At 35.4% G+C, this 13,478-nt stretch overlaps 2 protein-coding genes across 2 annotated transcripts in view; both read left to right on the top strand.

Moving 5' to 3' along the window:
• The window catches only part of LOC135768282 (beta-1,4 N-acetylgalactosaminyltransferase 2-like), a 51,604-nt gene that overhangs the window by 9,436 nt on the left and 28,690 nt on the right, over positions 1–13,478 (top strand). The window lies entirely within an intron of this gene.
• Positions 160–8,122, top strand: LOC135768285 (beta-1,4 N-acetylgalactosaminyltransferase 2-like). Its single transcript, XM_073813394.1, has 11 exons — positions 160–174; positions 449–648; positions 2,250–2,356; positions 2,537–2,574; positions 2,770–2,941; positions 3,045–3,131; positions 3,718–3,899; positions 5,357–5,500; positions 5,618–5,843; positions 5,983–6,178; positions 6,299–8,122. Exons 1-10 carry the CDS (start codon positions 160–162, stop codon positions 6,162–6,164), a joined length of 1,353 nt encoding a protein of 450 aa, XP_073669495.1. The 3' UTR covers positions 6,165–6,178; positions 6,299–8,122.

A 13,478-nucleotide genomic window follows, 5' to 3' on the forward strand; every position in this document is an offset into this window, starting at 1 on the left:
GAAGCAGCAAGTTAAGAATGCATTTAAAGTGATAAGGGTCTAATCTCATAGTTTTACCAAAGACACTGACGTAGATTAATGACGCTCTGCAGAAGCATGGGATGATGAGATTTGTTGTTTTTAACTTAATGGACATCAATCAGACGGGAACGGGAACTCATGTTAAAGGATGACGTAAAGTAATTAACTTGTATAAATGTTGCGTTTGATGAAATTGTTTTATGTCATTATGTAAGGTTCATGTACGAAATTGTTAAAACTTTCCTGCTAACTAGCAGGGAACGTTCTGGGAACTAAAAACAAACTTTCCTAGAACGTTCTGGAAAATTGTTAGATGGTTATTAGGACCTTTATGTAGTTTTACAAACTTAGAATAATTATTGGTGTGCATCTTGAGACAAAGCAATGCTTTATTTAAGATATGTCAGTGTAAGCTTATTTCCGTTAGGACAACTCAAACAAGCATTTTAGTCTTGCACTAGACTTTAGCCCTTCTTATTTTTTATGCCCCAGTATAGGACCGTTTTATGACAGTCCTTCCTCATGTAACTGCCGAAACAACCAGTCGGCCGCCCAGTTTGTGTCAAACGATGAATTAGAAGATCTACAGAGACGTCGAGCAGAAGAGTACAGACAACATCAGATCAGGTTCTACCAGATTCATTATTTTAACTAACTTCACAATTTTTCTATTGCGCTTTCACAGTTTTGCAGTGTTTACAGAAAACAGATATTTGTATTTTTAATATGACATGTTTGGTTTTGAAGAAAAATCACCTACCTAAAAATGAGGGTTTAAATGATTGTCTTTGTTAGGATGTATGGTTCAATAAAGAACCTTTATTTTATAAAAGGCTCGTTGGAATGCTTGATTCTGATTGGCCAGTCGCGACATTTGCAGGTTGTTATTCCTAGTTAACATCTGCTAAAACTAACTAACAGTAACCCGAGTGTGCTGGAAATCATTTAGACAAGTACAGTTTAAATCATTCCCCGCTAGCATTTTTTGTAATTTACGCAAAAGTTTCACAAAATACCTTTCAGAAAAAAAAGTTTCCAAAACTATATAAACATACACATATATAAATTAAAAGAAAAGAACAGAACCTCTGCTTTCAAACAAACAATAAACAAACAAACAAAACGGGAAAAAAACCTTTCATCCTTTATATTTTATTCTTTGCTTATAAACTCTTAAATATGGGCATTTTTCTTTAAAAATATATATTTTTTAGGAAAAAACTAAAATAATTGCAATTTTGTGAAGGAATTTTGTTAGAGATCAGATTAAGAACAATAATCAAAACATACACCTCATCAGAAACATGTTTTTTTATGCAAATGTTTTCTCTTAATTGATGAGATAACTGGTCAGTGGCGGGAAAAGAGTTAATATTACACATAATTAAATATAAATGTCTTTTAATAACATGACATTATATTTACAAATGATTAAACCAAATAGTGTGCTCGCTCCTGACATTTGAACGTCTTATCTTAAAACTGAAAGTAATTGCGGCAAACATGTATTTAGGCTATCTGGACAAAAATATGTTTTCAATGTATGCTAAATACATTTTGTAGCAATTAAAGCTTAATTCAATATATATTTGAATTTGAAAATAAAAGTTTTAACCTTCATATATTAAAATATATTTCAAAATGTATTTTAGGGGAAACAAATAAATAATAATAAATAAATAAAAAATGAAAAAAAAATGTAAATAAAAAATGTTTTTTTTAAATAAAAAATATATATAAAAAAAATTTTTTTTTAATAATTTTTAAAAATTGTGTGTATAATATGTATATTTTTGCAGTTGAAAATATATTTAATTTGAAACTTTTAAAACATGTCGTTTACACTTATTTTTTTACGCTTGTTGGTTAAAATTGGAAAATTATTTTTTGTAAACATATTTTCACATTTAGCACATTATTTGTATATTTAGAAATATATTTAAAATTATATTTAAATATATATTTTTGTCGTATGAAAAATTTGTAAAATACAAAACCCTGCCTTGGCGTTGGGGTGATAACACTGTCGGGGCTTATTTCTGTGATGACAACCTGCTGCCTACATTATCCCTTACATGAAATGTACATTATAACTAACAGCATTACTAACTGAGCAAGTACTTAACCCACAAACCAAATGTACTCACAAACCAAACCTCTACAGTATCACATTATGAATGAGATTAAATGTCTTTAACAAGAATCTTGTCTTTATATGACTCAAGCAGGACAGGTAGAGAGAATGATGTTCTTGTTCTTGCCCCTCCCAACACTCCGCTCCAGTATCCCATCAGAGGATTCAGAGTTAATCCCATGACTAAAACTCTCATTCCTGGTGAGTCGGAATACTGATGCTTTTCTATGTGATTTCTAATGATCTGACATTTTGACAAAAGCACATCTCTACAAAGAAAGTTAGAAAGTGACAAATAAATACAAATGTTTTAGTTTTTTTATTAAAATGTATTTATGTACTCCGTAATCAAATATATATTTCACTCTTATGTGCATGTAGGTCTAGCTGTACAAACACAAAACAGAGATTTGTACAAGGTTTGTTTGACTAAATACAGATTTTTGCTAATGGTGGAGGGTTGCTTTTATTACTTATATCAATCATTTGATTCCAGATGTCTCGGTATTGGGGTCATCTCTCTTTATCAAACTTTGAAATAAAGCTCCAGTTGTATACATTTGCGTCATGTTGAAAGTTGTTAAAAGAGCTCATGGGATGTCAAACTTGTTCAGGTGTCACTGAGGGTACAGAAGGGTCTGCTGTCAGTAATGGATGAGAAGATTGTTTTTGGCCAGAATGAGGGAAATCTGACCATCTCATCCAGTAGCCTTGATCATCTCAATGAACTGCTGAGCAGAGTGACCTACACCAGCACCATCTTTCACATCAAGACTGAAGATCTCGGTAAGAATCATCCAGAGGTTACTCATTAACTTTTATATTTGAAACTTGCTTAACCTTACAGTTCGGTGCGTTTTAATTCACATGTGTATATGCTTGTTTATAGCTTACTTCTCTTTTGAGAACCATGAGGTCATATTCCCCATTGAGATCAGACGTCGGTCAGTTCCTAATCTTTATGACCCGGGGAAAGGTGAGAACGAGCCGTGTTATCATGTTAGGATTTATATTTATTGGCCTTTCAAACTTCAATGAAATGATTTTCAAGATAAAAAATTCTTACTATTTTTTTATCTTGTTTTCCGTAAAAATATCTTAAAATTCTTAAATTAAGATACTTTTTCTTGATGAGCAAAACAACCCAAAAAGTCTATTAAGTCAAATTTAAGTGATTTTGCGCATAAAACAAGGAAAAAATCTGCCAATGGGGTAAGCAAATTTTTCTTGAATTTAGTGTTTAAGAAAAATGTTCAAGATTTTTTTGCTTACCCCATTGGCAGATTTTTTGCTTGTTTTACTGAAAACAAGACAAAATTACTAAGACATGTTTTCTTGAAAATCATTTTTTGCAGTGCAGGTAATTAGTGCAGTCCAGTTTTCAAAGGAAGTAACATCTTAGGCTTCCTTGACAACAGCTTATAGGCTTTAGTTTACATTATAGCCATGATTTGCTCCGTTTTATAAGTAAAATTTATTTATTATGTTTGTATTTCTCACTAGTAAGTAATATTAAAAGGAAACGGTGTATTTAGTATTAATTTCTCTCTCTCTTCTTGTAGATATAAACTCCCAGGTGACTGTACTTGTAAAGGCATTTCTGAGATATAAGGAACTGAATGCTCTTATTCAGAGTATTCGCGTGAACTACCCAAAGATAAAGATCATTGTAGCAGATGACAGTCTTAAACCAGAGAAGGTTGTTGGTGATAATATCGAACACTACATTATGCCTCCGGCACAGGTAACAGAACATCACTTAATCGTGTTTTTTTGAAAACAATATATGAGGAGCTCAGATGCAAAGCCGCTCAAAGCCACTTCTGGTAAAAATAAGATAATGATATTGACCGAATGCTCTCGGCACATATTATACACTGAAAAAAATGATTCATTCAATTTACTCAATTTTATTTAAGGTAAGTGTTTGCAATTAATTTATTTAAGCTACATTTAAACAAAAAAAGTAAAATAAAATAAAATATAAAACTTTTATTTAAATGTAGCTTAAATTAATTGATTGCAACCACTTACCTTACAAAATTAAGTAAATTGAATGAATAATTTTTTCAGTGGTTTGTCAAAAAATGTAGCGTTAAATCCACTTAATCCCGGCTTCACAAAAATACCAGTTTATGGGCAAAATCTGATTCTTATTAGCAAGAAAACATGTGACAAAAACCCCAAAGGTTTTGGAATATGTTTGCATTACTACCTTACATTAAATTTTTTTTAAATATTAAAGATTTCCTGACTTTTTATAATAAAATAAAGTCCACACAACATATCATATAAACAGCAGTACTTAAGATGCTTTAACCTTACCAGTCCTCTTTGGCTGAATTGAAAAGGGACAGCAATATTTCATTTCCATGTTTCAAAATGATTTATTTTACTTTATGAAATATAGGTCATGGCTTTTCTTACTGTAGTTGACATTTAAAGGAATAGTTCACAGAATAATTCTGTCAGCATTTACTGTCCCTAAAGTTGTTCCAAACTTGTATAAATTTCTGTGCTCTGCTGAACACAAATAAAGATATTTTAAAGGAACACACCACCATTTTCAATATTTTACTATGTTCTTACCTCAGCTTAGATGAATTAATACATACCTTTCTTTTTACAATGCGTGCACTTTTAATCTTTGTACACCGCTTCTTGAATGTGTTGAAGCATTTAGCTTAGCCCCATTCATTCCTATGGCTCCAAACAAAAGTTTTATTTTGTGCCATCATACTTACTCGTGTAACTACTCATGTCTTTAAATAGGGAAAACATGGAAGTGTTTGGTGGCTTCTAAATTCATCCCTGTTTGGATCCTAAGGAATGAATGGGGCTAGGCTAAATGCTAACACATTCACAATGTGCTGTACAAAGATTAAGGGCACGCATTGAAAAAAGATAGGGATGTATTAATTCGTCTAAGTTGAGGTAAGAACATAGTAAAATATTGAAAAACAGTGGTGTTTTCCTTTAAAGGATGTCTTCCTTAGTAAGAAGTCAAAAGTGTTTGGTTCTTAACGTTTTTCAAGTTCACAGAATTTGCAGGTTTGGAACAACTTTAATGATGACAGAATTTTAATTTGTCGGTAAGTTTTGGTTTATTCATTATTTGATTTATTACTTTTTAATAGTTTTTCCAGTAGTTTGTGAGGATTCTTTAAACGATTACTTCAAAATGATTATTTGCTTGTTAAGGGCTGGTTTGCCGGCAGAAATCTGGCAGTGTCACAAGTCACGACTAAATACTTCTTATGGTTGGACGATGACTTTGTGTTCCTGAATGAGACGCGTATAGAGAGCTTTGTGGAGGTTATGGAAGCCGTTCCTGAATTAGATGTGGTAAGTAAATCTGCTACTACTATAGTTAATAATAGATTTATGAACAGGTGCACTAAAAATTCAATTCAATTGTAAGTTGATGGATAAGTTATAGACTGATAAGCTTAACTTTCTCAGGTCGGTGGTCAGGTAGGAAGAAATCAGTTTCCCTTTAAATTGAATTATAAAGAAGGGAACGGCGAAGAAGGCGGTTGCATCTCACGTTTCAGAGGTTCTTACGCACCCCTGCCGGGATTTAAAGGGTGTTTCTTCGTCGATGGAGTTGTGAACTACTTTATGGGTCGAACGGATGCCGTGCGTAAGGTCGGTTTTGACCCGTTCCTCAAAAAGGTCGGACACAGTGGTAAGTGGACTGTAAAGTATTAAGTTACAAGAATCCTGCCTTTAACCCATCATACCTAAACCTTTGAAAAGACAATGATCAGCATTTAATCGACACAGATAAACAATAATACTGTGTGTTTTTTTACCTTAACCTTCAGAATTCTTCATTGATGGACTTGGAGAATTGTTAGTTGTCACCTGTCAAGGTCTCATAATTGGTCATCAGAAAAAAACGTACACACCCAACTACAGAAAATACAGACATCCTCCAAAAGCTGATTCAGAAAATAAACTGACTCACCATTATTTCAAGAATCATCTAAAATGCATCAACTACTAAAAGGAGATTTACAGGTGAAATCACAACATCCAGTTTATTTGAAATTATCATGATTAAATATTTGTATAAATTTCAATTTTATTCTGTGTTCAAGTCCTTACACTTGTTTTGCTTTTGTTTTGTTCTTATTTCAGTGTCATCTGAGCTTTACAGAGTTAAAGGCATCAAACAATATTAACTTTACAATATCAACACATCAATAATATTAATCTTTTACAGTATGTTGTAGGGATGCACCGATAGGATTTTTTAAGCCGATACCGATTTAATATTAAATCATTTTAATTGAACAACAGACATGCAACTCATTGCCTTTATGCGGTTAATTAATAAACAATCGGTATCGGCCTCTCTCGTGCTTTTGCCGATATGCCGATGGTTTCAAATTGATCAAAAATCGGCCGATAAATATCGGCGGCCGATACATTGGTGCATTGCTAGTATGTTGTAAAACATGACAGACATTTAGTGGTGATATTAATGCCCAGATAAAGGTACGTTTGTAAGATGTCTGCAAAACATCTGAAATATATCTGGTGTGGAAAAACATCTCAGAAAGAGCTGTTTTATTCGAAATCAGACATCTTCAGTAAGTCTCAGTTTGCAGATGAGGAAAGGATTAAAAAAACACATCTTGATGTAAACACAGATATCAAATAGACATCTCTGAGATTTATGTGTGCTAAACACTGATCTATATAAATGACTGGATTGTACATGGTCACAATTGTAAGGCCACCGTGCTGCCATAATATTATTGGTATGCCCAAACACTCTATTAAATTAATAGGAGTTATGAGATTTTAAAGGGGACTTTTTCCATGTTTAAGTGCTATAATTGGGTCCCAGTGCTTCTATCAACCTAGAAAATGTGAAAAAGTTAAACCCAGTAAATCATTCTCTGCAAGCATGGGAAAAATTAAGTCATTGAAATTTGGCTCCCCTTGTGATGTCAAAAGGGGATAATATTGACCCTTAATCTGCACTATCCAACCATGACACTGCCATTTAGAGAAAATAATTAACAGCACAATTAAGTTTCAATTTCAACAAACCACCAACAGTGTTTGCATTTCATCATCTCATTTACATTTTAAAGGACACACCCAAAAACGGCACATTTTTGCTCATACTTATACTACAAAGTGGCAATATTAACATGTTATAATAAATTATCTATATGGTATTTTGGAACTTCACATACATTCTTTTGGGTGAATTTAGATCGTGATTTTGAATGTAAGTCAATGACGCCCTCTGTTTTTTGGGAATAGCAAGAGGGCGGCTCGAACTCTGCGATGGCTTCACCTCACGCTGTTACGTTAAGCGTTCTATGCACAATCCAGTCATTTATAGATCAGTGGTGCTATCAGGGTTTGGTTTGATCAAGTTTATTTTGCAACAAACCTTATGAGCATATGAAATGTTCTATGTAATATCCTACTTCCTACATCTGAAGTCATAATAAAATAACAGTTACATTTACATGCTTTGTTTTAAGAGATAAACATGAAAGATTATTCCAGCATATTTCAACGAAAGCCCATATGATACTGTACATGTTATTTTTTATGTAAGTAATTAATTGTTACTGTTTTTAAAGCTGCAAACAATAAATCAGAAGTTTTGCTGAAATAAAGATATTTGCCTTGATATGATATAATATCGAAGGATATGCATCCTTTCCTGTATATGGGATATTTCTCGAACAAAGGACTCAGTCCTTGGTTGAAATTCTGAGGATCCTCGACATTGGAACAGTCCTTCGACGGATGTCGATGACGTAGAATCCTCGAAATTCTGGCTTCCGAGGATTCTTCCTTGACATTGAGAAACGTATCCTAACGCTTCACAGCACACTGCTTCACCCAAATGTTCATTACCTGAAGCTTCCTTCAACATTGCTCCCTATCATCTAGCAAAAGAAATGTTAAAAGAAATAGTAGATAAATAAAATAAATTTTATGCATTGACCTAAGCAGAAATTTTTTCATTGTATGGTTATATAATAAAACATATTTTTTTTCTGTGTGAATTTTCTTGAGATGTCATAGTTAAGTATTAATTTAATTGTTTGAAGAATGACAGTATGACCTATACAAGTAGCCTACGACTTGGTTTAGTACAGTAGTCTGGGGTGAGAAAAATTTAAAAAATAAAATTTGTGTGTGTAAAGTGGAACCATTAATAGTTTTAGTGCTGTGTAGTGCTTATGGGACTGAGGGTACAATGAAGAAAATTGCAACACATCATTTTGGGTTTTATTATTGACTTTAATTGAGAAACAAAAGTGTGTTGGGATTAATTCCTTTTTTTTGGATAAAACCTCTCCAGCCTTGGAAAACATCCTTTTACATGGAACGGAGGATGCAGGGCAACATGGAAATGCCAGTGCGGTGCCGCAAGAACCGACAGCCGGATGACGTCAAAGTACCGCGAGAACGATTAGAGAAATCATACGAAGTCTAATTTCGTATCGCTCTCGCGGTACTTCGACGTCATTCGGTTGTCGGTTTTTGCGGCGCCGCATGAAGTCGAACAAGCCTATCGACATTTGTCCAAGACCAAGGTAGACAGTCAAAATAACACAACAATGAACAGTAAACATACATAAAGCTAGGGGGAGGTAAATGAGGAATTACACAAAAACAGGCCTGTTCGACTTCATACCGCGCCGCATAAATCGACAGCCGGATGACGTCAAAGTATTGCGAGAGCGAGATGAAATGTGATTTCTTGAATCGCTCTCGCGGTACTTTGACGTCATCCGGCTGTCGGTTCTTGCGGCGCCGCATGAAGTCGAACAAGCCTAACATTAGGCTTGTTTGAGATGCAGCTTGCCTCGCCTGAAATATAGGCGAGAGTAGCCGGCTGCAGTGAGGGGAGGAGTGAAAAAACTGTAGGCAAGCCGGACGCTTCATCATGAATCTCGCTGTGTTGTTGACTGCAAACGTCAGCAATGGAAGAGATCGCGTTCGCGTATTTTATCGCGGATTAAATAGATGCAACTGAAATACCAACAAATGCATTTACATTAAGATGTTTATAAGGAGAATCACAAAGCTGAACTGTTCATTATTGGAAAAGGCTTCTTAGTAAATGTTGGAATGTAATCTAAGTCTAGACGTAATACAAATTCGTTTCTGTGTGAAATATAAACAGCACACTGTACAAATAATACAACACCATTACAAAAGTTTAAAGGAATTTATTAATAATATCAATTTCATAAGTCACGAACAAGTTGAATAAATATAAAAACTACTACAGGAAGTGGAGTTTTTAGAATTAAAAAGTCATCAGCTGACATTCCCGGGCAAATCAGCATTAAGCTGTGTCGTCAGCAAGTCTTTTCCCATCGTGCTTTTCGTCAACGCAGTCGGTGGAGAGCAACTGCGCTCGGCTGTAGAATCCGACGAGCCCGCCTCTCCATCGCGAGAGTTATTTTGTACACGTCAGTGTGACATCAGAGCAAGTCGGACGTAAGTCTATGGAAGGCCAACAGGGCAAAAACGTGTTAAAAATACGTGTTAAAACGCACTACGTGTTAACGCGTAAATCACGTGTTAACACGCACTACGTGTTAACGCGTAAGTGCGTATTAACACGTAAATCACGTGTTAACGCGTACCTACACTGTTTTCTTTACCACCACCTACTGGTGTGGAGCTTTGAAAACACAGAAACAAAGAAGGCTTGGATATCACAGGATGTAATCTAAAATATATTTTGAGCATTTTATAAAAGCATTAGTAGGCTACAACTACATATTTTTAAACAGTTAATGTAGGAGCCATTTTGTTGATGTCCACTAGGTGGCACTTGGTGACCTATATAATTAAGCACAAGTCTAATTACTGACAGGTGTGTAGTTGGGGAGGAAGCATACGGTTTTTTACCGTGACAACTGGTAGCGTGCGGGGAGATAAGTGACTTTGTTTGTCTTTGATGATATGGCGTTTTTGAAGATATGGATTATACATTGCTGTTCATGAAGAATGTTTTGGATGAAGCAATAAAGAGCTGTCTTTAATCTTATTCCTGACTGCATGGACCTTTTAATCACGCGTCAAAAGCCTTCTACATTCCCCAACGTTACAGCTTATTGGAAGCCGTAACAATAAGTAAAAAACCTGCTTTTCATGATTTGTGATCACGAAGACGCCACTTTATTGAAACGGAGCCTGGAACATTTTCAATGCTACGGATTTATTGCAAACAAGTCAGCTGTTCGTGGATACGTGATTGTGTGCAACATTATGGATAAAGTTGGCTGTTCCCTTTGGATTCAAGTCATCGGGTAGATCGCTACAACAGAGGGACAGTCGATTTGCGTTGGATTAAAAGGTACCTAAATTGTTGCAACATAATGACAATGTACATGGTCTGCACACAAAATATATGCGTAATTCCAATGCATTGGTAGCAAATTGACTTTTCATATTTCTTGTTATGAACGTTTTGTGTACTTTGTTACGATGGATGAACAGTGTTCGAACGCGGTGGAATCTGCTTTAACAAACAAGTGTTCTAATGAAAACGAGCCTGAAATGCAAAAAAGGACAATTAAGTTAACTCCAAAGGCTTTGGCTGAAAGGCTTGATTCATTGCAAAGTCTGAGAAAGGCTAAATTGAACAAAGCACACAGAATAATAGAGACAATGAAAAGGTTAATGCATGATGACAAAGAATATGAGTCTGAAGTACGAAATGTTTTTGAAAGCTTTAATGAGGTATGTTTACAGGCACGTGAAGCACATGAGTCTTTGTTGATTTTGTTACCTGATGATGAAAGTGAGAAACATGAGGTATGGTTTAAAGCAAAAATGATTGCAATCAATGAATTTATTGAATATGTGAATGTATGGTTGTCTAAACCTGTATTGTGTCAGAAACCATCTGAAGGGGTTATAGATGTAAACAATGATGATGATGTTGTTCCAGAAGACAGTGTATCAAATGTGTCAAAGGTTGTCACTGCTTGTAGTAAGCGCAGTTCAAAAAGCAGCTCTTCTACTGTATCAGCCAGGGTACAGGCAGAAGCAGAAAGAGCTGCACTTGTGGCACGTGCTGCTGCTTTAAGAGCCAAACATGCTATTGAAGCACAACAGGAGGATCTAAGGAAAAGAATTGAACAACTGGAATTAGATGCTGAGATTGCTGCCTCAAATGCAAAAATTGCTGTTCTGAGTACAGTTGATGGTCATAGCAAATGTTCACATTCTGCTAGCTCACACTCAAAAGGGAGATGGAGAGCAAAGGATCAAACTTCAAGGAATGCAACTGAATGTGGAATTATTGATTCAACACGACCAAAGGTGCTAAACCCACAAGCTACTGAATATGTGCCAGTAAGTCAAATACCAACAAATACAGCTGGAGTTATCTGCAGTGTTACATTACCACCATCTCAGTCAACATTAATGCAGCAACAGCAAGGAACCAATACTCAGCAACAACACAATGTCTTTCAACACCATGACATTCATCATTTTGCACAACCATCAAGCAGCAACATGGTAACAGCTCAAGCCACAAGTCATTTGATATTACAAAATCAACCTCTGTATGAAATTCTGAAGAAACAGGAAGAGTTGACTGAATATTTGGTACACCAAGTTCAACCTAATACTCTTCCTAAGAGAGAAATCCCAATTTTTGATGGTAATCCTCTTCATTATGTTTCTTTTATAAGAGCATTTGAACATGGAGTGGAAGAGAAGACTTCCAACGAAAGAGATTGTTTATATTTTCTTGAACAGTTCACCACAGGACAACCAAAAGAACTGGTTCGTAGTTGCCAACATTTAGCACCGGAAACAGGTTACTCTTTAGCGAAACGTCTTCTGAAGGAGCAATTTGGTGATGAATATAAGGTAGCTACTGCTTATATGGAGAAAGCATTGGGATGGCCATCAATCAGAACGGAAGATGCACAAGGTTTAAATGCATATTCATTATTTCTACGTGCATGTTGCAACATTATTGATGATGTCTCATATATGCAAGAGCTAAACATGCCAAGCAACATGAGAACTGTGGTTATGAAACTACCTTTCAAATTGAGAGAACGATGGAGAGAAAGAGCATGTGAAATAATGGAATTGAAGAACTGCAGGGCCAAATTCTCTGATATTGTAGAGTTTACTGAACGTCAGGTAAAAATGGTGTCTGATCCTATATTTGGATGCATTCAGGATAAACATCAGTCTGTAGTGAAGACACCTGCTACTAAGACACCAAGGGGAAACAGCTTTGCTGCAAATGTTGTTGCTCAAATTCCAACAAAAAATGTACAGCAACAGGGAAATCAATTTGTACCTAAGACGAATGCTAAGAGAACTTGCTTGTTCTGTCTGGGAAATCATGTCCTTGAAAGGTGTTATGCTTTAAAGAAGAAGTCACAACGAGAAAGGATTGAATTCTTGAAAGCAAAAGGCATTTGTTTTGGTTGTTTGATGTTAGGACACGTAAGTAAAGAATGTAAAAACCGCCTTGTTTGTGAAGTGTGTGAGCAAATGCATCCTACAGTTTTACACATACATCAAAATGCACCAGCTGTAAATCCATCTAAAGAAGATGCTGAAAGGAGAAGCAACCAAGTTTCTGCTCAAACTTGTGGACAAACAGGGGCCGGTAACGATAAATGCTTAATGCCAATCGTCCCAGTTCAAGTGAAATCAGTCAAAGGTGACAAATTGATTCAAACGTATGCATTCTTGGACCCAGGGAGTTCAGCCACATTCTGTTCTGAGAAGCTGATGAATGACCTGAACATCAGAGGAAAAAAGGTTAAAATTTTTCTGCGTACTATGGGTCAAGAGCAATCTGTGTCTTGTAATGCTGTGACAAACTTGGAGATAAGTGGTATAGGCAGTAATAATTTCTTTGCCCTTCCTGAAGTATACACACAAAGGGACATGCCTGTCAATTCTGACAATATTGTTACTCAAAAGGAGTTATCCAATTGGCCATATCTGGACAGAGTGAAAATTCCACACATTGAAGCTGATGTTGATTTACTGATTGGAGCTAATGCATCTCAAGTAATGGAACCTTGGGAAATAATTAATAGCCATGGTAATGGACCATATGCTTTTAGAACCCTAGTAGGATGGGTAGTCAGTGGACTTTCTGAAAGGAGTAATGACTGTGGGGATGAAATTGGTTCACCTTCTGTTACAGTCAACAGGATTTCAATCGGAAAGCTTGAGCACTTGCTTCACAATCAGTATAACCAGGACTTCAGTGAAAATCTTGTGGATAAGAATGAGATGTCTAGAGAAGATCTACAGTTTATGAAAATAATGAAGG

Source organism: Paramisgurnus dabryanus, chromosome 23, assembly GCF_030506205.2.
Source record: "Paramisgurnus dabryanus chromosome 23, PD_genome_1.1, whole genome shotgun sequence".
Classification (NCBI taxonomy): Eukaryota; Metazoa; Chordata; class Actinopteri; order Cypriniformes; family Cobitidae; genus Paramisgurnus; species Paramisgurnus dabryanus.